This window comes from Acomys russatus, chromosome X (genome assembly GCF_903995435.1).
Source record: "Acomys russatus chromosome X, mAcoRus1.1, whole genome shotgun sequence".
Classification (NCBI taxonomy): Eukaryota; Metazoa; Chordata; class Mammalia; order Rodentia; family Muridae; genus Acomys; species Acomys russatus.
In genome coordinates, this window is record NC_067169.1 from 57924659 (window position 1) to 57947810 (window position 23152).

Below are 23152 nucleotides of genomic sequence, written 5' to 3' on the forward strand. Positions count from 1 at the left end.
AGATCAAGACATAGTTCTGAGCAGAACACTGACAGGATATGACTTCTGTTTTAAAAATACTTCCTCTGGCTGCTGTGTTAAGATTACTTTTATGGGCCTTGAGGGATGTAGCTCAGCAGTTTAGTGGTAGAGTCCTTGTCTAACAGGAACAATGTGTTGGGTTTGGTTCCTGGCCCTGGGGGAGGGGGAGGTAATCTAAACACAACCATTATGGGAAAAGAGTCCAAACAAAGAGGCCAACTGAAAGCTTTGCAATAAGTGAGGTAAGATAAGGATGACCTGGGTGGAGATAGGTACATTAGACTTGGTAAGAAGTGATCAGATTCTAAGACGTATCTTTTACAGATTCTAAATAACTTTGAAAGATTTTCAAAGGGTCAGATGTAGTGTATGAAAGAAGAGGTTAAGCATAATGCCATTCTAAGGCTGTTTTATCTGAATGACAGAAAATGCCTTACAGATATACCAGAAACCCTGCACTTACAGAGTGCTGTTTCACGTTTGATTTTTCCCCCTTGGTCATCCAAATAGAAGCAATAATAGGAGTGAGTCTTCAGTTCAGGTATACAGGCAGGGCTAGAGTTATCCATCATCATGCAAATAAAGCTAGAAGACTAGATGAACTTACTTCTGGAGTCAATATAGGTTGGAAACCACAAAAGGAAACAACCACAGTAAAAGGGACTTACCTTGGGCAGTGGTGAATGTGATTTCTGAATAGCCAAATCAAGAAAGTGAAGCAAGGAGTAATGCTATTGGTAGTTTTAATAAAATGTAGATTAGGAACAGATGATTGGAATGAGCAGTTTCTATTCAGGTAGAGGTGTAAGTGTAAACAAACAACAAACTGAAATAAGAGGACTTAGGAGTTAATAAAAATAGGGGGCTATTTCAAAGAGTTTTGCAAATAAACAAGTCAATGGGGATTAGCCCTCAGGAGCAGTCATGGGGAGGGGAATAATGGGAAAATAGGAGGGAGGGAAGAATGGGAGGATACAAGGGATGGGATAAACATTGAGATGTAACAAGAATAAATTAATAAAAAAAATGCTGGGCACAGAGCCTGGTGGTTAACTGCTTGCCTAAAAACAAATAAACAACACCCTCCCCCCAAAAAAACCTTTCACACAAACAGTATGAAAAACCATGAGAGCATCAAGAGGTGGGAAAGGCTCTCACACAAGAGCTTTCAAAGATTTAAGGAAGACTGTGCACTGACACAATTTTTTCAGCACACAGGAGAAAACTGATAATGTACAAGAGAATGTTACAGGAATAGTGGTACTTGGAGGAACACACCTCAGCACAAGAGCAGACTCTCTTTAATTCTTAGAGCCATAACCAGTTTATCTTTAGAGGAGGAAATGACTGTCTATGGCAACTGAGACAGCTATCTATAGTGATCAAATATTTGTCAGTGAACTACAAAGCAAGAGCATCAGTCAAGTTTAAGAAAGGGGGATCTTGAAGTTTACAAAGAAAGAAGGCATGATGTGGTCACTGAGGTTAATGTAAGAATGAATGAATTAAGGAAATGTACTATAACCTATCACCATAGCATAGTGACTTTCTTAATGTCTTCTTACATCTAATAATTTGAAAAGGCGTATAAAAGAACTTTAAAATACTCTTATGCAGCCATTTTTATTGCCAAAGTCAATCCTAAGTATATAATCAGAGAACCCCACAAAGATTTATATGTAAGAATAAGATACTTAAAGTACCAAAAGTATTAGGACTGGAGATAGAGTTCAGTTGCTGAGTACCTGTCTAACATGTATAAGGCCTAGGTCTAGCAAACAAACAAAGAAAACACAAAACAGCCATTACTTAGATATTCAAAGATAGAGGGATAATTGAGCTAAATTATATCCACATGACGGAATAGTATTTTATTAATATAGAAAGTCTGCAGATATTGCAAATAATTAGCAAATGACATGGAGGGGGAAACCTCACCATGTGATAACAATAGAAATATATGAGACATTTTTCATTTCCTCTAAGTACTAGCAGCTGAATTCCTTTTGTGTATCAGGTACTAATAAAATATCTAGCAAGATATGATCTCTACTGGTAGAATGAAACAGAGGAGTAAGCAATGTATATACCATATATAATAAGTGCTTTAATGAAAATAAAATGGATGATGCAATTGGGTAACAGGATAGACTGAAGTACTTTCAGGTAGGTAGTTAGGAACAGTCACTTGAAAACAAATGGTGTTTAAAGTCAATGACTAAGATGAACCAGCTCTACAAATACACTGGGGAAAAAAATCTGTCCATGAAGAATGATGGGATAGAAGGACCTAGAAGGTTCAAGAGCCGGACAAGGAGACCATCAAGGCTGGTGGATCTGGACTCAGGGTGGGGAGGGCTGCACAATCTGTTCCACCAATCAAGGACAATGTGTGCAGTAAATTTAGACTCCTGTTCAGATCGAGCCAATGGATTGCTCATTCTCCAAGGTTGGGGAAAGAGGGGACTGTCTGTGACATGAACTGTGGTGTCCCAGATTTGATAATTTCCCCTTTGTGGGGAGGCCTGGCGACACACAAAGGAAGGGGATGCAGGCTATCTGGATGAGACCCGATAGGTTGTGGTCATATGGTGGGGGAAGAGATCCCCTTTTGTCAGAGGTCTAGGGGAGGGGAACAGGACAGAAGAGGGAGAGAGGGATAGAATCTGAATACATTATAATAAATTAAAATTGTAAAAAAATCTGTCCAGGAGAAGGACATAGCTAAAGTAAAACCTAAAGACAAGACTGAGCTATATGTGCTGAGAAATCCACTGTGTTTTGGAGTGCATTAAGGAGAAGAGGCTGGGAATATAGGCAGAGTATAGGCAGAGAGGATCTTCTAGGGCCCTAGGTTTTACATTAGATGTGCTACGAGGCCACTTGGAAGCTTTGAACTAGTTTTACAGGAGTTCCATATCATATATTTACATTATGATTCATAGCAGTAACAAAATTATAGTTGTGAAGTAGCAAAAAAAAAAAAATCATTTTATGGTTGGGGATCACCACAACATAAGGAACTGTATTAAAGGGTCACAGCATTAGGAAGGTTGAGAACAACTGCTTTAAACAAAAGATGAACATAATCATAATATACTGCTCAAAAATGACCACTATGGCTATACAGGGGAGAAACAACTAACGAGGACAATGGTAGATACAGATAAACCAGCTGAGAGGTGGGAGAAGAATGGTAGCAGCTGAGAGGGCAGATAAAAAATGATACAGTCTGGTTTAGGGTACGAGTGGCAGAAAGGGTAAGAACTAAATTCAGGATCTTTTTTAAAAATATATGTTTGTGGAAAACAAGAAGCTAAAAAAAATTAAGTTACAAAGACACTCTGGCTTCTGGCTTGCACAAAAGCATGAGTTCTTCTTTACTGAAATAAAAAATAACGGATTAGAATCAGGTGATGTTTTTCTATATACCGAAAGCTGAAATCAAGCATTTAATTAGGAAAATATAGATTTGAGAAATGATTAAGTAGAAATGATACAATCATAGGCAAATATACACATCTGGATCAGAAGGCAGAACTTTATGCTAGGAAGATACATACCTTCAAATTCTTTCCTCTCATTCATAGCTCAACTTTGTGTAACCAAGATTTTACCTCTACTCCACTAAAATTGTTCTTTCTAAAACCACTACTGTCTTTCTGCTGGTCATCTCCAACATATAATTTTGAATTAGCTTTTATTTTTGCCTGTCAACCATTCTTTCCTTGAATTGCTCCTGTCTCTTTCAGTCTTGAATCTTCTTTAATTGTTCCTTCCCAATCTCCGCTGCTCTTTCATTCTCCATCTCCTCTCCTCTATTCCACTGCATTTCCTAGACTAGTTTAGTTAGCCTAGTGTGGTCCTCACTGCTTGCTCTCTCCCACATATGGCCATGGTTCTAGCATTAAGTCTTATCAACTGTTACCTCCTGATTCAATCTACCTCTTAGATTCCTGGAAAAAAAAGCACTTTATTAGACCACTACATTAGGTAACATACCAAAAGCTCAAGATTCTTTCAAACAACCTAATATATGTTTGGTATTTTTGCACTGAAACCAAAGGCACCACCTCCTTCAACCATCTGCCCAAGCTGGGACTCAGTGATTCTTGATGACTTCTTCCCCCTTATCCCCACAAATCAGTCATCAAAATCAGATTCTAGCACCTCAATAGCTTCTAGTTTTGTAAAACTTGAACTTTTATGAGTACTTTGTCTTTACGCATGCATGTCTATGCACCCCTTATGTGCCTGGTATCTGCAGAGGCAAGAAAGGGTACTGGAGCACCAGAAACAGAAGTTACAGAGCTGTAAGCCACCATGTGGGTGCTAAAAACTGAACCTGGGGTCTTCTGGAAGAGCAACAAATGTGCCTTTTATTTCACTTTTTGAGGCAGAGTTTCTCTGTGTAGCCCTGGCTGTCCTGGAACTCTTTCTGTAGACCAGGCTGGCCTCAGATTCAAAGAGATCCCCCTGTAAAAGTGTGTGCCAAAGTGCTCTTCACTGCTGAACAATCTCTCCACACCCTCAACAGCTTCTAAAGTTGTTCACTTTGTCTTTGTTCCCATCACTACTTTCCTAACAAAGGCAACTCATTGTTTTAACAATCACCACTCATAATTTGAACATGAGGGGAAATACATTAATTTTTCCCTTTCATCTATCTATATTGTTTCTGAAAACTTTTTTAAAATTTTATTTAAAAATTTTCATATATGTATACTATATTTACAACATGCTCTCTCCTATGCCCTCTCCATTCCCTCTCAAATTCATGACCTCTTTTTCACACTTAAATATATAAATGAATACTTTTATAAATACATCCTGCTCAGTCCATTTAGTACTGCTTATGCATGTATGTTTTTAGGGCTGACCATTTAGTACTGGAAAACCAATATGGGTGGCAATTTCTCTGATTCTCTCTTTCAGAAGCAACTAATTTTCTGTAGCTCTTTATCTAGGAGGTGAGGCCTTCTGAGATTTCCCTTGTCCACAATGACCTGCAAACTGGTGGTATCATTATCTACGTCTTGTTTAGGTTATCATATTGTTGAGAGTCAGTAGCTGCAGCCTTCCTACTTTTAGTTTCAGGGTCCTATAACACAGTGATCTCAACACCTTTTTTTTTCACAGAAAGCCAAACAGTAATTTAAACGATGTGAGCCATATTGTTAGAATAGACAAAAATCAGGGAATTTGAAGAATAGGCAGGTTCTCTAAAGACAGCTTAAAGCATTCAAATGATTTAAAGTGTGGGTATAACTAGAAGATATATTAAGGCTCAGAAAGATAAACACTTTATGTTTCCCCTTATGTGTGGGTTCTAGCTTCTAATAGCTAAATACGTGATTTTGGTTGGGGCCAGGAAACCAGAAAGGGGTCCATGACACAGATAAAAAGAGGCTTTGAGGGAGGTATGTAAGAAGAAAGAATACAGAGAATATACCATGGAATGATGGAGGAGCAAGAGGAAGAGAGAATCAATCAAAACTAAACAGTATGAATCTGACATAAGAGAACATTATATTTTAAGCTAATAAATAAATAATGAACAAAAATCCTTTCATACAAGCAAGGCTCAAAACCTATTTGTCACAGTTTTGTTAAAAAGGAACCAAATGAGTAGGTTAGGGCCATAAACTGGCCAGAAAACAAAAAGGTAAACTGATGGTAATAGCTGTTATTATTTATTAATTTTTTCTGCAAAGCTAACAAAAGCAAAAAGCTAAATTCACAGTATAAAATCTCATTAACTATTTCTTATTTTAACATCCATTCTGAGATTTGGACAACAGAAGACAGTCATTAATATAGTACAAAGTTAAAACTTTGGAATGTAGTTACTTTTTTCTTCCTCAGTTGGTCCAAGTGGTAAACAGTTTTCACACTTAATAGTCATTTAATCCTAAGCAGGACACAATTTCATGCCCACTCTAATAAAAGCATTAACAAACACTGGGTTCTCTAATCCTTTCTCAGTTAATTTGTACAATTTGCTTCCTTTTACAAGGCACACAATCCTTTCCATGACTTCTGGTTTGGTTAAAAAAGAAATCTCCTACCTTTTCTTGTGGTCTCAATGTTTTTGTGTGGGAAGATACTGTAGGCAAACTGTCCCTAAACTTAGGTTGCTTTATTCAAACTCAGGCGATGTCACAATTCTGCAGTAATAATATTACCTTACCAGGAACTATTCAACTCTAACTGCAGCACAGAAAATGTCAGACTTATGTAGGAGTTAATGTTTTATGTTCTTGTTAGTTGATATGCCTGCCTCTTTATGAAACTGGTCACTGTAAGAGGCCAGTTCCAATAGTCTAAAGAAATCAGGCCCTGCCATATATCCCTACATTTCTTTCTCTGAAACAGAGAGTTAAGAAGTTCTTCTGTGGTTCTGTGGCTTATAATCCTCCCTAGGACTGGAGTCCTCCAACATCTTCATTTTGTAAGCTATTCCAAAGTAGTGCTAAATCAAATGGTATTCTTGTAAAAGTCAGACCCCGCCCCATTCATTGGAGGAAGTCTCTGAAAGCTCTCTTTTCTGAACATCTTCCCACATAGCATCCTGTCTATAAAGGCTTCCTGTCTTCTACATTCAGCTATCCTTTCACAGGAAATTTCTCCATAGGCTTTAAATGAAAGCTTTTTTTTCCTTCAAGGCCCTGTTTTTAATGTTCTATACTGTTCCTTTTGCATGTTCTCCTCCCTTAAGGTCTGGTCATGGCTCTAAGACCCTCATTCTTTAAAAAAAAAAAGCTAATTCCTGAAAGCTGATTATGTGTCAGCTCCTTTCCAGAACACCAACAACTTTTCTTTCATCTAACATTTCCTATAAAATTTCATTTACAAAAGACTGGAAGATGGATATATCCTGTAGAGCAGGGTATGCTGACCTCTGCTATAACACACTCATGCCTTAGTGAACAAATGAAGTACAAAAGAGATATACGATGATTCCTGACTCAATTTTGTGCTTCCACATACATGTTCATCTACACACACACACACACACACACACACACACACACACACACACACCTACAAACATACATACACAGCACATGCACAAAAATGGGAAAGAACGTTCCCTTTTTAAATCTACACAAAAAAAATTTTGGTATACAGATTTCCATAGACAAGCTATGTTGTTTGACATCTTTCTCCCCTGTCAGCATGGAACAAGATATAAGGGTAGAATATTTTACACAGTTAATATGTTTGTGCTTGCCTAAGACTTGAATCTTAAAATATCATAGTTTATTATTATTAAAAGCCTTACCATATAAATAAAAGCACTTGATCAAAAAATCTATTGGAGATTTCTATTTTCTTGTTAGAGCTGAACATATATTTTAACATAAAATTTGACATAAATTTCTCAGGGACAGTAACTGGAATACATTCAATACACATAACAGTAGATCAAGATATTTTCAAACAAGTACCATATTTTTCTGACCATCAGACGCACTTTCCCCCAAAAGTGGGGGGGGGATTAGGGTGAGCCTTATGGTCCGATTGCTGTTTTTACTGTTTTTCTTGTTTCACTGCTATAAAAACAGGGTGCATCTTACGGTCAGGTGAGTCTTATAGTCTGAAAAATATTGTAGATCATGTATTATGACCATATTCATGCCCCATCTTCTCCTTCATCTTCACTCTTTAAGTTCAACTCCACACAGGTGCTTCTACTTTCTGTAAGTTTTTTTCTATTAAATTCTCTGAAGTAAGAACAGACCAATACCCCAAAATAACTCAATTGAAGCATGAGATGTGCACTTACAAAATATCTGAATATATAAAGTCACACAACATTAAAAATCGATGAATGACACTGTAACCTCAGACCTGATGCCTGAAGAACTCCTACAGTCCTACCTGGACATACTTCTCCAGGTAGCAACCTCAACCCCTACTGTGACCCAGCAGGATAACCTGAATTTGTTAGAGGAAAATGTAGGAATACACTTGAACACACAAGTACAAGGAAGTACTGTTTAAATAGAACTCTCATAGTGCAAGAATCAGAATAACCAAAAACTAGAAACATAATAACCAAAAACTAGGTGTCCATCAACAAATGAATGGATAAATAAAATGTAGTAAATTTATAGAATGCAATCTTTTTAGTCATTGTTTTGGTTTTTTTTTTGTTTTTTTGTTTTTTTGTTTTTTTTTTTTTTTTTTTTTTTTTGAGACAGGGTTTCTCTGTGTAACAGCCCTAGTTGTGCTGGAACTCACTTTGTAAACAAAGTTGGCCTTGAACTCACAGAAACCTGCTTGCTGGAATTAAAGCCTATGCCACCATACTAGGCTTACACAACAGAATCTTACTCGCCTTAAAACAAACAAACAAACAAAAACCTCTCTTCATCAGCCAAGGAACATACTCAAAGGACAGAAGGCCAAGAATAACAAAGTGCCCCACCCCCATCCCCATGAAAAAACAGTAGGCCAAAAACATGGTGAATCCTCTGAGAAATGACCTAAGAACTTCAGCATTGGGCAGAACATCCAGCCCAAGAAATCTCACTTATTCCCTTGAATGACCCCATCACCTTTTGCCATTAACCAGTACACCTAGGCCCCGGACCAGCAAACAGCTACCCAGCTGCTTAAGCTTGCCCACAAGTACAGGCCAGAGACAAGGCAGGGGAAGCAAAGGCTGCTGGCCCATGCTGAGAAGAAAGCCGATGGCAAAGGAAATTGTTCAATTGAGAGACTACCTGTCCTTTGAGCTAGGGCAAAATAGTTAGCAATTGGTGGAGAACAATAGGCTCAGCTTGTGGTGACTATCCTTGATATAGACCCCATTGAGCTGGTTGTCCTGCTTGCCCTGTGTCACAAGATGGGGGACCTCTACTAAATCATCAAGGAAGGCGAGGCTAGGATGGCAAGTCCAAAGGAAGACATTCGTCCAAAGGAAGATATGCACTATTGCTACCTTCTCACAGGTTAACTCAGAAGACAAAGGTTCTCTGGATAAGCTGGTGGAAGCTATTATGTCCAATAACAATGACAGATAAGACGACATCCAACATCCATTGTCACTTGGGAGGCAAAGTCCTGGCTCCTAAATTTGGTTGCTAAATCAGTGGCTTCTACTATGAAGCTGGAAAAGGCAAGCAAAAGTCAAAGACTCACCACTAAACTTGGTTAAATGTATACTGCTAAGTTTTTTGCACATAAATATAATTTAAAAATTATCCTCTAAACAACTAAAAATAAAGCATGAAATTCACAGATAAATGTTCCCTGGATGGGGAGGCCTGGTGGCAGTCAGAGGAAGGATAGCAGGCTACGAAGAAGAGATTTGATAACCTATGAGCATATACAGGGGGAGGAAGTCCCCCTCAGTCACAGTCATAGGGGAGGGGAGTAAGGGGAAAATGGGAGGGAGGGAGGAATGGGAGGATACAAGGGATGGGATAACCATTGAGATGTAATATGAATAAATTAATAAAATATTAAAAAATTTTAAAAAAGCAATTCACGGGTAAATGGATGGAACTAAAAAAAGAATACCCTGAATGAGGTAATGAGAGTCAAAAAGACACATATGGTATGTATTCACTTATATGTAAATGTTAGTTGTTAGGTCTTCAGTAAGCAGGCTACAGTCCCCATAAACACAGAGGCTAAGCATACAAAAAGAGACTAGGGAAGAGAAAAGGGTCTCCTTGGGAGGGAGAAATAGAATAGAAAGTTATGGATGGGTAGTGTGTGTGTGTGTGTGTGTGTGTGTGTGTGTGTGTGTTGCAGACAGAGTGGAACAGGATAATCAAATGGGGAGGCAGTGTGGAGGAGGTAAGAGAGGAAATGTGAGGGACAGCTAAAACTAAAAGCCATTTGAGAGGTTATATGAAAATATGTTACAGTAGAAACTTTGCAAAATATATACATATACAAAATAAATCTAAATGGAATAAATAAATAAAGGGGGAGACAAAGCCCCAACTACATATTCCTCCCCACCAAATAAAACCTCCAGCGCCAGACATGGATTACATCTAATTGAGTTGTTGGCTAAAGGGACCCCATGAAAACCTCCCCACATCCCAGTCTACTGCCAAGGCTATTAGTTGCTTTCTGCCAATGGGTGGTAAGGCTCTACTGCTGAAGTCAACACTTAAATAACTCATGTAACATGGAGAAGCCAAACTGGTCCCTATCTAAATCCTTCATGCTTACTGATTAGGGTTCATGGTACTGAATGGTATCCTGCATGCTACAATAGGAGCAAGTTCAACTCCAATACAGTTATAAACCCTTTGCTCTACAATGGTGATTTGCTTGCAAGATATGCTGGTGAAATAATGGTACAAACATTGTGAAAATAACCAACCACTATTAGACTGGATTCAAGGCCCAGTCTGTGAGGCAGAATCCTTATCCAACATTGCCTGGGGAGGGCAAGAACCTGAGATTGATAGGTCAGGAACATAGGGGAATTCCAAATACTACTGTTCTACTAAATAAACATATAAATAAATGACTCTTAATGACATTCTGCTATACTCACAGATTGGTGCCTCACTAATCCATCATCAGAAAATCTTCCTCCTACAGTAGATGGGATCAAAAAGAAAAACCCACAATAGGACAATGTTTAAAGAGTGAGAGACCTTGGAAAACTCAGCCCTACATGGGATGTATCCATCAAACCCCTCAAGAATCAGGGAACCCTGTGGAAGAAGAAGCAAACAAATTATATGAGCCAGAGGGGATGGAAGGCACCAAGGAAACAAGAACTGATGCAGCACATATGAACTAACAGAGACTATGGCAGCATGCACAAGACCTGTAAGGATCCAAGCTAGACAGGGTCCCAAGCATTGATAGGGTGAAGTAGACATGATCTCCCATTGCTAACCAAGAAGACATCTTCAATTGACAACAGCTTGCAAAGGAAAAATTTGTTGCTCCAATGCAGTCTTACTGGGTACATAAATCACACTTAAGGGTAGGCCCTATGCCTAGCAGTAGATGGCCAACAGAAAAGAACTCAATGTTATTATTTTTGTAGATCTTTTTTGTCTCATATTGCTTTGTAGGGTTTTTTTACTTGTATATTATAGTTTCTAATTTTTTTATTGGTGGTGTGTGTGTATGTTTCTTGTGCTACTGTTTTTAATTATCATGTTTGTTTTTAAATTTGTCTTTTTGTTTTCTAAAGAGTATAAAGAAGAAGGCATGGATGTGGATGGATGGAAACAATCTGAGAATAATTGGTAGAGGGGAAACTATGATCAGAACAAATTGCATGAAAATTATTTTCAATAAAAACAAAATAAATAAAATGGGGACCCTAAAATATAGGGTCCTCAAAAGAAAAAACAAAAATGGCCAAGAAACATTTTTTAAATGTTCAACATCCTTAGCTATCAGGGAAATGCAAATAAAAACTACTTTGATATTTCATATTACCACAATCAAAAGATAAAGAACAACAAAACACATACCAACAAACAATGCTATTCATTACTAGTAAGGGTACAAACTAGTACAGCCACTATTGAAATCAGTGTGGAGGTTCTTTAAAAAGCTAGCAATAGATCTATCACATGATTCAGCTATTCTACTCTTAGATATATTCCCAAAGGAGCCATATCCTACTACTGTGATACTTGCTCATCCATGTTCATTGCTGTTCTATTGACAATGGCCAGAAAACAGAAACAGCCTAGATGCCCATCAACAAATGAATACACATGAAAATGTGTAATGCTATTCATCTGTAAAGAAAAAATAGAATTGTCAAAGTACAGGTAAATGATTGGAGCTGGAATTATTCAGACTGAGGCAGCCCAGATCCAGAAGGACACAAGCCACCTGTTCTATCTCCTATACGTACGAAAGCTTTCACATTTTAAATACATTTGTTTCAACCAGAGTACACACAGATATCAAGAAACTTGTGGGAGAAGGTCATAGGAGGGGGCTTTCACAGGAAGGATGATAAAATGCAGACGGGATTAAAGATAGAGAACAATGAAGCAAGCAGGAAGGAATAGGGTGGTAGAGAGGAGGGCAAGGTACAGGAGGGAGTATGGGGGTAAGGAACACAAAAGACCTTTGGTTTGCTGGCTAGATTTATGCCAACTTGACACAAACTATAATCATCTGAGAGGAGGGAACCTTGATTTTTAAAAATTCCTTCACATGACTGGGCTGTGAGCCAGCCTGTAGACCTTGTGGATGGTGGCACTGATGGGCTAGTGGTACTGGGTTCTATAAGAAAGCAGCCTGAGTAAGCCATGGGGGAGCAAGACAGTAAGCAGAACCCCTCCTCAGCTTCTGCATTGGCTCCTATCTTCAGGTTCCTACCCTTTTTGAGTTTCTGTCCTAGCTTCCTTCAGTGATGAACTACAATATCTAAGAGTAAGCCAAATAAACATTTTCCTCTCCAGCTTGCTTTTTGGTCATGGTGTTTAATCACAATTGAAGTACAATATTAGAAAAAAAGGAAATAGAATATCAGAAATAGAAAACAGCAATAGAAACCTTAACTAAGACATTTGGAAAAAACATGGAAACCTATTGCTGTGGAAGCATCCCAATATTTATATACACATATATAAAAAATAGTTTAATTCGAGTGTCCTATAATGAGGGCAGGTAGGGAAGGATGGTGCCTCTCCCAAACACCACAGGCTGTGATACAAAAAATCCAGTGTCAGCTATGAGGTACTTCTTTTGATTTATTCATTGGTGCAGTCTGACAAACACCTTCCTACTCTCCGCCCCCAAATTACAAGCTATTGTCGCTGTTCTTAATTACTTTCAGATACTGATAGTAAGACCTTATTGTTGAAGATACCACATATTTTGGTCATAGCACACGCAGAAATCAAGCTAGAATTGAGCTTGAAACTTCATTCCTACTGGCTAACTTTTATAGTAGGAAGGTGCTATGCATGCTAAGGAGAGAATAAAGTTATTAATAGTCTTACCCAGCTGTGATCCCTTCAAGCTACAATACTGAATGGCTTGGTAAGAGATGCCCACTAGTACATGAGAGTAACCATTCACTTTGTTATGAGATTTAAGATTGTTCCAGAAGATGGATCTCATGCCTGGAACTTTTAATGGTGCCAAGAGTCTATAACTGGGTAAACCAAATATCCCAATGGGTAATTTACTACTATTATTTTGTTAAATGGACACAGTATTAAACTTATTCTTAAATATTTTCCTTTATAGCCATAGATCAGTGCCCCTCTCAACTTCCATTAAGGGAAGTTTCATTTTTTGGAAGCCCTGATTAATACAAAGACCATAACCAATCTGCGTGAAGCAAATAAGGGACCATGGAGTGCTCAGCTCTAAAGGATACATCTATATCACACACCTGCACTTCAGGCTCAGTGATCATTGTGAAAGAGTGGGCAGAAAGGCTAAGGAGGTAACAGATGATACTCTGAAACAGAATTGTCTAGATATGGCAGGGCCACACGAACTCACAGTGGCTAATGACTGCATGTCCAAGGCCTGTACAAGATCAAGCCAGAAGAATTCCTAGCTAGGATTGGGAAAGGGATGGATCACAAAGTCTCACCATTAGTTGCGGAGCTAAACACAACTAGTGGCCTCTGGTAAAGGAAGAGTCAGTTTTCCTCAGGGACGTGGTCCAATAGGCTACCCCTGTGCCAGTAGATAGACAGACAGACAGACTTGGTGGGTTTAAAGTAAAAGCACAAGAAATTAAGAGGGCCGGGTGGTGGTGGCGCACGCCTTTAAATCCAGCACTTGGGAGGCAGAGGCAGGCGGATCGCTGTGAGTTCGAGGCCAGCCTGGACTACAAAGTGAGTCCAGGACAGCCAAGGCTACACAGAGAAACCCTGTCTCAAAAAAAAAAAAAAAAAAAAACAAGAAGAAGAAGAAGAAGAAGAAGAAGAAGAAGAAGAAGAAGAAGAAGAAGAAGAAGAAGTAGTAGAAGAAGTAGTAGTAGTAGTAGTAGTTAAGAGAGAGTAGTGGAAGTGGTAGAGAAGAAAATTATGGGAAAGAATGGGAGTAAATTTAACCAAAAACACATCATCTGTTTGCATGGAATTCTCAAACAAGAAAATTTAAAGAAAAACATGTAAATACACATGTGTAAAACTAATTAACATAGCATGCTTGAAAATATCCTTTAAAAGTTTTACTTCTAAAAAAAAATAAAATAAAAATAAAAGTTTTACTTCTAAGTCTTGCCTTAGTAATCTAGATTTTAGGATAATTTCCAGAGTTGCTAAAAATGGTTTATAATCTAAGCAATAAATGGTATAATAAAATGAGCAAACAGGTTTCAAAAGATAAAATTTTTAAAAGAAGCAGATAATTAAGAAAAATTTAGCCACTAGGGAAATGGAACATACAAACAAAACTGAGATTCCACCTGAGCTGCTTAGAATTGCTATCACTAACTAACAACATTAAATGCTAATGAGGATGTGGAGAAAATGAAACCTTTACATACTGCTGGAAGGAATGTAAAGTAGTTGAGTCACTATGGAAATGAACATGGAGGCCTCTCAGAAAACTAAAAATAGATTATCCTAGCCATTCCATCCCTGGGGACACATTCAAAGGACTCTAAATCGACATGTAGCACCGGAACTTGCATACCCATATTTACTGCAGCAGTATTCACAATCACCATGTTATTGAATCAGGTTAAGTGTCCACCAACAGATGAAAAAAAGAAAACTGTCACTTTACACAGATGTATATACACAATGGAGTTTATTTAGCCACCAAAAGGAGAATGAACTTTTGTTTGCAGAAAATAGATATAACTGAGGAGCATGATAGTAAATGAAATAAGCCAGATACAGTATAACTCTATTTTCTCTCTTATAGAGATACACAAATTCAAATATGCATATAGGGTATGAAAGTAAAAGTTAGCCTGTCTGAGGGTAATGAATAGGAGTTGGAGGGGGAATAAAAGGAAGAGAGTGACATGAATATATCAAAATACATGACAGAATTGTTTGAAAATGCCTGTGGAACCCATCATTATGTACAATGAATATATATTGAGAAAAACTGTTTCACTATGCCTGAATTGTTTGTGCAGTGGTATTTTGGGTCAAACAACTACTTTCATTCCAGAGAAGTGGAATTCTAGCTATTCCAAGTAAAAAGCCCCAATATAACAGAGTACCAATAAAAGTTTCAGAATTCAACACCCAGAGCCTTTTCTGTTAGGCAATGTTGCACCTATATTCTGACTTGCTGCAGAAACTAAGCTTGTTCTAATGTGACTCTATTGAAAAATGACTCCTGGAAGTGTGAACCTAAATCCCACAGACTACTCCATGTAGTGGTTTTCTTTGCTTAGTCTTCTGTGAAACCGTTTACTATATCCTGAGAAAAACTACCTACTGTGTCCAATGACTCCTGCTAGTAAATACCAAAGTATAATACACATTAATTATATGCAATGTTTAGATAGAAAACCTTAGCATGTGTAAGTGTTAAAATCAGACAAAAGCAGAAATATTTTCTATATGGGCTTCTCAAGAAGAATGAAATTAGTTAAGGACAGTTTTTATTTGCAAGTAACTAAAAAATTATACAATTTTGTAGGAATATTTACACATATAAATAGCAAAAACATTTAAGTATAGTAAAGAAGGCATTATCAACTGTGTAGAATAATGATTTATCTAAAGAGACACTATATAATTAACTACTCCTGTGTATATATTTGTACTTATTTTGTGAATTACAAAAGTAAAAATACTACAAGTAGTCTACCTTTTTTATCTTGGCCTTTTCAGCTTTTTCTTCTTTATCACACTTCTTGGCATTCCTATTAAGTTCTTTTGCAGCAAACTTCAAGTTAAATAAGTGTTCTGAAAATATAGGTTAAGGCTAGCTTGTCAAAGTCATATGTCCAGCATAAAGACTTGATATTAAAATAATTTTAAAATGATCTACTAATATTATAATTTAAGCCAACTAATCATAAAATTTCTGTGGAAAGAGAAAAAACTATTTCTTTTAAACTTCCTTTTCCCCAAAATCAAATTAGTAGAAGATATAGTATTAACTATAAAGGAAAAATAACTACCCTGAAGAAACTGGGTTTTATGAGTTTAATGTCATCAGTGATAAGGTATGTAAACTCTTTAATTTTTGAAATGATGCCTTGAGAATAATATACCATCATGGCATTGTTGCTAAAAGCAATCTCACTTGTTATGAGCACTATATATTTGCAAATGTCAAATTCACCAAGAGCAAGGAATAACTGAACAACTGGCACAAACAGGAGACTACAGAGACACAGTGACTGACTAAATGAAGCAAACATTACTGGAAGGCTCTGAGAAACTACCAATTCCCTTATTGAGGGAAGCCAAAGCAAGAATCTGGAGGCAGAGCCGAAGCAAAGACCGTGGAGGAACACTACTTACTAGCTTGTTCCCCATGGCTTGCTCAGCTTGTTTTCTTATACCACTTAGGGCCATCTGCCCAGAGGTGGCAATGCAAACAGTGGGCTAGATCCTCCCACATCAATCATTAATCAAGTTAATGCCTCAGAGATCTGCCTACAGGTGTTCTCTCTTCCCAGATGACTAGCTTGTATCAAGTGGACAAAAAAAAGTTCCATTCCCAGTGCCTACCTAAAAATAGCCTAATGTGGTTGCATGCATCTATAATCCCAGAACTCTTACTGAAAGATGGGAAGACAGTTCTCTAAGTACATAGTTCAGAAGCTATTGTATTACAAATGCTATCAGTCAGATTATGTAAGTCTCTTGATGAACAACAATAGAGGTTGACCATTGAGTGGAAATTGGGGTCTGACTTTCATGCGAACTCTGATGCCCCATTTTTGACCATGTCCCCTTCATGAGGAGGCCTGGTGGCACTCAGAGGAAGGACAGCAGCCTACCAAGAAAGGATTTGATACCCTATGAGCATATACAGGGGGAGGAGGTCCTCTCAGTCACAGACATAGGGGAGGGGAGTAAGGGGAAAGCGGGAGGGAATGAGGAATGGGAGGATACAAGGGATGGGCTAACAAATGAGATGTATATGAATAAATTAATAAAATGTTTAAAAAATACAGTTAAGAGGAAAAAAGACAGAAGAGTTTCAGAGAGCGGGCTGGGCAATCTTAAAAGATGGCTCAGTGATTATTAGCATTTGCTGCTCCTGCAGAGAACCAGAGTTCAGTTCCCAGCACCCATGTCAGGGAGCTCACAATCATCTCTAACTCCAGTTCCAGAGGAGCTGATACTCCTTTGGCATCTGTGAGCACCTACACTTGGTGCACATACACAGACTGAAGTACACACACACTCTGTCTCTCTCTCCCTGTCTCTCTGTCTGTCTGTCTCTGTTTGTGTCTCTCTGTCTGTCTCTGTCTGTCTGTCTGTCTGTCTCTCTCTCTCTAGTAATTACAAATAAATCTTTTAAAAAAGTGTTCCACTAATAGTAGCTTTAGCATAAAACAGTGTACTAATACCACAGATTATATATTTGATAAGTGGCATTATGCTGTCAGCTTTCTGGCTTTTAAAGCTACCAGGTCTCTGATTACTATTGTATGTGGTTTAGGGTGTCAAATTTGGAATCCAAGAATTGGGTGAGACTATATGAACTGTAAGGAACACTAGAGATAATTTACTAATTTACTAAATTTACTAATTTAAAAACATAAAACTATTGATCAGTGAGTGGTTCTCAGCCTTCCTAATGGTGCAACCCTTTAATATAGTTCCTCATGTTATGGTGACTCCCCCAACCATAAAATTACTTTCATTGGTACTTCATAATTGTAAATTTGCTATTGTTATGACTTGTACCAACATGCGGGATATGTGAGATGCGACCCCCAGTGAAAGGGCCCTTTGACACCCCCAAAGGATTCTTGACCCACATGTTGAGAACCACTGCTACAAATGGACAAGCATAGAGTAACTAAGGAATACAGAAACAAGAGGTTCTCAAATGCATTTTAACTATTACAGGGAATTTCTCAGAAGTGATCACTAAGTGGTATGGAAAGGAGGAGCCAAAATAACATTTAACAGTGTTCTGTTGATTCTATAAGCCATAAATTACATATGCACTGGCAGGGAATCAATTTAATGGGCAAATCTGAAATATTGTATACACTGGGAACTAGTGCCAGTAAAGAGGCTACACCTTGAACCTTCAGCAAAACTGACTTAACTGATTAGAATTTCCATGACTGTGGAGAGCTTGGAATTTTGCAGGTCCAGGGCTTAATTTACAATTTGTCCTGAGGCTATCTTTAGTCCCCTTAACAGCCATTCCTTGCCCACCTCTGTCTGGCCTAACACCCTGTGACTAACAGATAAAACCTTTTGAAATGTATTAACAGACCAGCAGCTTCCGCCAACCAAAAAGCTAAGAGTGTTCTCAGATAAAAATGAGGCCTATAGCTGAGATTTTTCCACTTTGTTGTAACCCACCTATCTGATGTCTCATTAACATATTGTAAAAGAGCCTTGATTTATAACTTTCTTCTGTTGCTATAAAAAATTCACTAAACTATTATAATGTTGGGACATGGAGTTTAGGGTAACCTGAATCTATGTTCCTAGGCCGTGGTTAATCATATTTGGCTTTAGAATAAACTGTTACCCCTTTGAACTGAGAATGGTTGCTTATGTTGACAGCACCTTGATAAAAACACAAATCTGATACTGATATGTAACTTGTTTTGCTTTAAGATTTACAGTGATTCGTAAGATCTGCAACGACTAACAGCTACTTTTAAGGACCTAGCTATCTCTGTGTCCAATATAGCCCCAAGTGATATTAGTCCAGAATTCCCTTTTCGAAGTCAGAGTATGTCCAGTACTTATTATTTACTTCATTGGTCCGTAACCTCCCTCAAGTTAGACTGCCTATAAAAAAATCATAGCAACAGACACTTTTCCCAGAAAGATGCACATTAGTAATATCCAAAACTGTGCATACAATTTTAAAAAATATTTAGTAAGTCCACATATTAGTATTTATCTGAAACAGTAAGGAGTTCATATGTATTGGTATTTATTGTCAAGCGTGTGTAACCTCTGGCCACTAGATCAAAAGCTGCTCAAAACAGGAAACAGTATGTTTATCCTTATGTATCCACTACATAGTATATGGTTTAGTCTACAGACCCTGATTCATGTATGCTAAAAATTTGCTCATTTTGTCTCTACTATCTCGTACCTGTGCTGTGTATGCAAATGAGCATTTGAAGATAAATGGCTCTGTTCTCCAGGAATTCACAGTCTAATAAAAGAGAGATAAATAAACATGCTTCCAAGTGTGCAGATATTTAAATAAAGGGTAAAATGATGAGGAAAGGAACAGGAGTACTGGTAGAAAACATCCATCTTGACATTCTTAGACTTTGGAAGAACATCAGTTTAGACTAGAAAAACAGAAAGCCTCCTCTAAATGAATCACACTTAAACTGAATCCAATAGTAAAATTACTTATTAGTGGGGCATATAAGGGAGGAAAATAACACAGACCACTGGAGTAGCCCTTAATTATCTACTAATTTTTCATTCCTGTAATTAACCTAGTGCTATGCTATATATATGTGTGCGTGTGTATGTGTGTATATATACATATCAGTATATATATCAGTGTGTATATATATCAGTAATTAAACCTTGCTTCAATTAAATTTTTAAAATGAGCTTTATCATTGTACAAAGACAGGATGAAATGCTACAAGACTAACTTAATTATTTTATCATAGCCAATCTTATACATTACAATGAGATTTTTACATTTTATAAATGAACAAGGTATTCTTCAAATTTTACTTCAGGTTATTTATGCAAGGTAGAGCTCAGTCCACATTATTTTCTATCTCTATATTTTATGTGTGTGGGTGGGTTGGGGTTCTGGTTTACATATAAATGAACCAAGAGGAGTAATCACATGGTTCAGATCAAGTTAAACCTTACTGTAACTTCGCATAATAGACTGAAGGGCAGTTCATTTTTATTAGGTGCAAAAGTTACTTAAATGAGGGTTTTTAAATGAAGTATTATACAACTCAGTTTTCTGGACCTGTCGTGGCTTCTGTACACAAGAACACACAGAAGCTGTGGTTACTTGTATAATACCTACACAGGTTCAACCCCTTTAAAATTCCAGCACTGATGGGACAGTGGTTACTGAGGCCACATCTCTAGCTATTGCATTCTAACTTTTGAAATTTCTAGGAAAAGAGCTAATAATTTTTAAGCTATTTAAATATCTCACACCTCATAGTTTATTCAGAAATACAATTTAGTAGGCAGTACCATTTCTTTTTCCCTTAAAAATACCTTCCTAGGGTTGAAAGGTTAGATATTATGCTTTTCAAATTAGTCAAGTGGGTAACAGAGGATGCATGCCATGCCTTAATTCAGAATTTTTTTCCTAAAGGAACTGAAAAATAAAACTGATCTTTTGATTCATAGTTCAGTGCTCTTTACAGTACTATTAAAGTTACCTACATTCGTAATTTTTTTTCAGTGCAATAAAAACCGGACCTTTCTTTAATCATCTATTCTTTTCACGACCTGCACCTTTCCTCAAAGGCTAACATTTTAATTTTCAGTGTATCGTGGCTAGTGCTGCACAAGTCATGTTAGCAGTATTTTCTCTGTGAAATAAAACTAAATCCATCAAAAAAATTACCTGTATTTCAGGCTTATAAACTAATGAAGCTGAAGATCTAACATGAGCTACTGAACAATTATCATTATCCACATTTTATCTTTTTGCCACCTTGGCCTGGAAAAAAACCAAATTATTCTATTTTCTCTAATGCCAACTTGTAGAAGAAGAATTACAGCGACGTGGAGTTGCTGTGATGGAATTATAGTAGTGAAAAACGATTTCATATTCATGATGTCACCAGGCAGCTTTATTCTTAGCTCCTACTATTGCCCAAGTGGCTACACAGGTTTGGCTGATGGACTTCAAGGCTTCAGGAATAACCTGAGTTTCCTCAAGTGTTAAATTAGCATGCAGCGGGAACAGAAAGCAGGCACAGTTAGTTCACAGGGTTCCTAGCAATTGCCCAACCTCATCACCAGTCACCTGAATTCATTAAAGGGCAGTTCCCAAAAAGCTATTTGTCCACGTAGTGCATTCAAAATCTACATCTCCGCCCCAAACCGTAGGCAAATTCCAGCCACCTCCCCTCTGTTCTGACACCAGCCCCTGTCCATTTAAAAGAGCCAAAATTCACTGATAAGGCAGCTGACAGAAATCCTCCACAAGCAGCTGTACCAGCTCAATTATCTCTGTCTGTCCACAGGCTCCCCTGACCCTCCCCACATTCTAGGATGGCGGCGGCAGTGGCGGCAGCAGCAGCAGCAGCAGCAAGGGGAGGGGGGCTTAAAAAGCCAAGCCCAGCTGCTGGAGCCTACCCGTTCGCGCCAGAGCGCCCTCACTGCACACCCGGACCAAAAAGGTCAACCCCCTGGGCGTGTCCCCGGCCCCCTGCCTATGCCATCCTCCGGCCCACTAGGCCCCTGTATCACCTGGACAGACAGAAAGGATACTCTCCATGTTCGACATGATCTCACGAGTTCGCAGGGCAGGAGGAGAGGAAGGGACTCGTAACACACAGGACAGGGGCTAGGGCACCCGCGAGTCGCGAGTCACTAGGGCGCGGGAAAACTAGCTGTGATTCCCGAGTTCGAGGTTCCGAGCCCACTTCCTGTTTCGGTTTGGAACCCGTGGTGGGTGGAGTTCCCCGTGCACGAGCCGGAGAGGCGGGACTCGGAAGACGCCAAAATGGCTGCAGTGAGTAACTACGGTTAGGAAAGGCTCTCGTCGCTTGGGGGCGGTGGAGATCCGACAGCAGAAGCTTAGGTCCCTCCCACTCAGATGCTTCACGTGCGCTCAGGATAACTCTGCGCTTAACCTGGTCCGGTCCGGCATCCCACCAGTCTTCTAGCTCTTTCTTTTGCCACTCGGACTCTGCTTAACCTTCCGCCCCATCTCATCCCTCAGATTTCACACCATCCTTCGCGTCCCCCATCCCTTTTTCTCAGAGCTTAAGTCTTAAAGGATGAAGACAAAGGTATAGGACTTTTAAAGTACTTTTTAAGAAAATTCTAACTGTAAAATAACGGCTGGATGGGTTAATGTGGTTGATAATGTTGAGGTTTTAAAGTTTTGAGCCTTAGAGTTTTAAGCTAGAAGGGGAAGGGGGGAAAGTAAGGCTCCGCTATCGGGGTAGTGTTGCTAGGAAATACTTTCTCATACTCGGTAGGTGATATACTTTCTCATACTAGGTGGATGATTTTATTTTTCTTAAGCGTAGCTGATGTATGGTATAAAACTAATATAAAATCTTTATAATGGGCGGGAGTGGGTTATTATAAGCAGTAGATAGTGCTTGGCATTTTTACATCTGATTTACGAAAATGTCCAAAGTTGAATTTATTAGATGCTCTCCCTGGATTTAGGAAAAGAGGGAACTTTAAGCATAATTGTGGCGTTTCAAGTTTAGTCTCATAGAAATTTCTTGTACTAAGGTACTACTCTGAAGTTACTATAATTATCGGGGCTGGTGAGTCTCAGAAGTTTGGCATTTACTTAATTTTTAAATTCAACGTGTGGAAATATGTGTGCAATGCCATACAACTTTTATAATTAGGAGTATTTCCTATTAACAAAGCTGGCTCTAGGTTGAATTAATTTATTATTTTGTGTTAGTGATAGTTGGTCATAAGTTTCAGACTGTTTTCTAACTATGAACAGTCCGTGCTTCAAAGAAGAGAGAGAGAGAGAGAGAGAGAGAGAGAGAGAGAGAGAGAGAGAGAGAGAGAGAGAGAGAGAGAGAGAGAGAGAGAGCGAGAGTGCTTTAAAGAAGAGAAAGAGAGAGGGAGAGAGAGCAAGAGAGCTAGAGCAAGAGAGAGAGAGAGAGAGAGAGAGAGAGAGAGAGAGAGAGGGAGCGCACTTTCTCAATACAAGCTTCGAGGAAAGTACAATTTAGAAATCATTTCATTAGGCATAACCATGTAAAGATTATTTTTAGTTTTGCATCTCACTTTATAGTTGAAGAAGAGGACTTATGAAACTTAAAACTTTGGAAATTTCATTAGTTCTCTGTGTGCGTAAAACAGTTGTATTTTCATTGTTG

The 23152-nt window shown here is 38.3% G+C and overlaps 1 protein-coding gene across 1 annotated transcript in view; it reads right to left on the reverse strand.

Annotated features, from left to right (window-relative positions):
* LOC127184634 (charged multivesicular body protein 1b-2-like) overlaps positions 1-21758 on the reverse strand; it is a 37348-nt gene extending 15590 nt beyond the window's left edge. Inside the window, exons 1-2 of the mRNA XM_051140972.1 lie at positions 21564-21758; positions 15775-15872 (exon numbers count right to left, since the gene is read on the reverse strand). Of these exons, the coding sequence (XP_050996929.1) occupies positions 15775-15872; positions 21564-21579 (114 nt within the window). The 5' untranslated portion in view covers positions 21580-21758. The remainder of the gene's footprint in view (positions 1-15774; positions 15873-21563) is intronic.
* Between the last annotated feature and the right edge of the window lie 1394 nt (positions 21759-23152).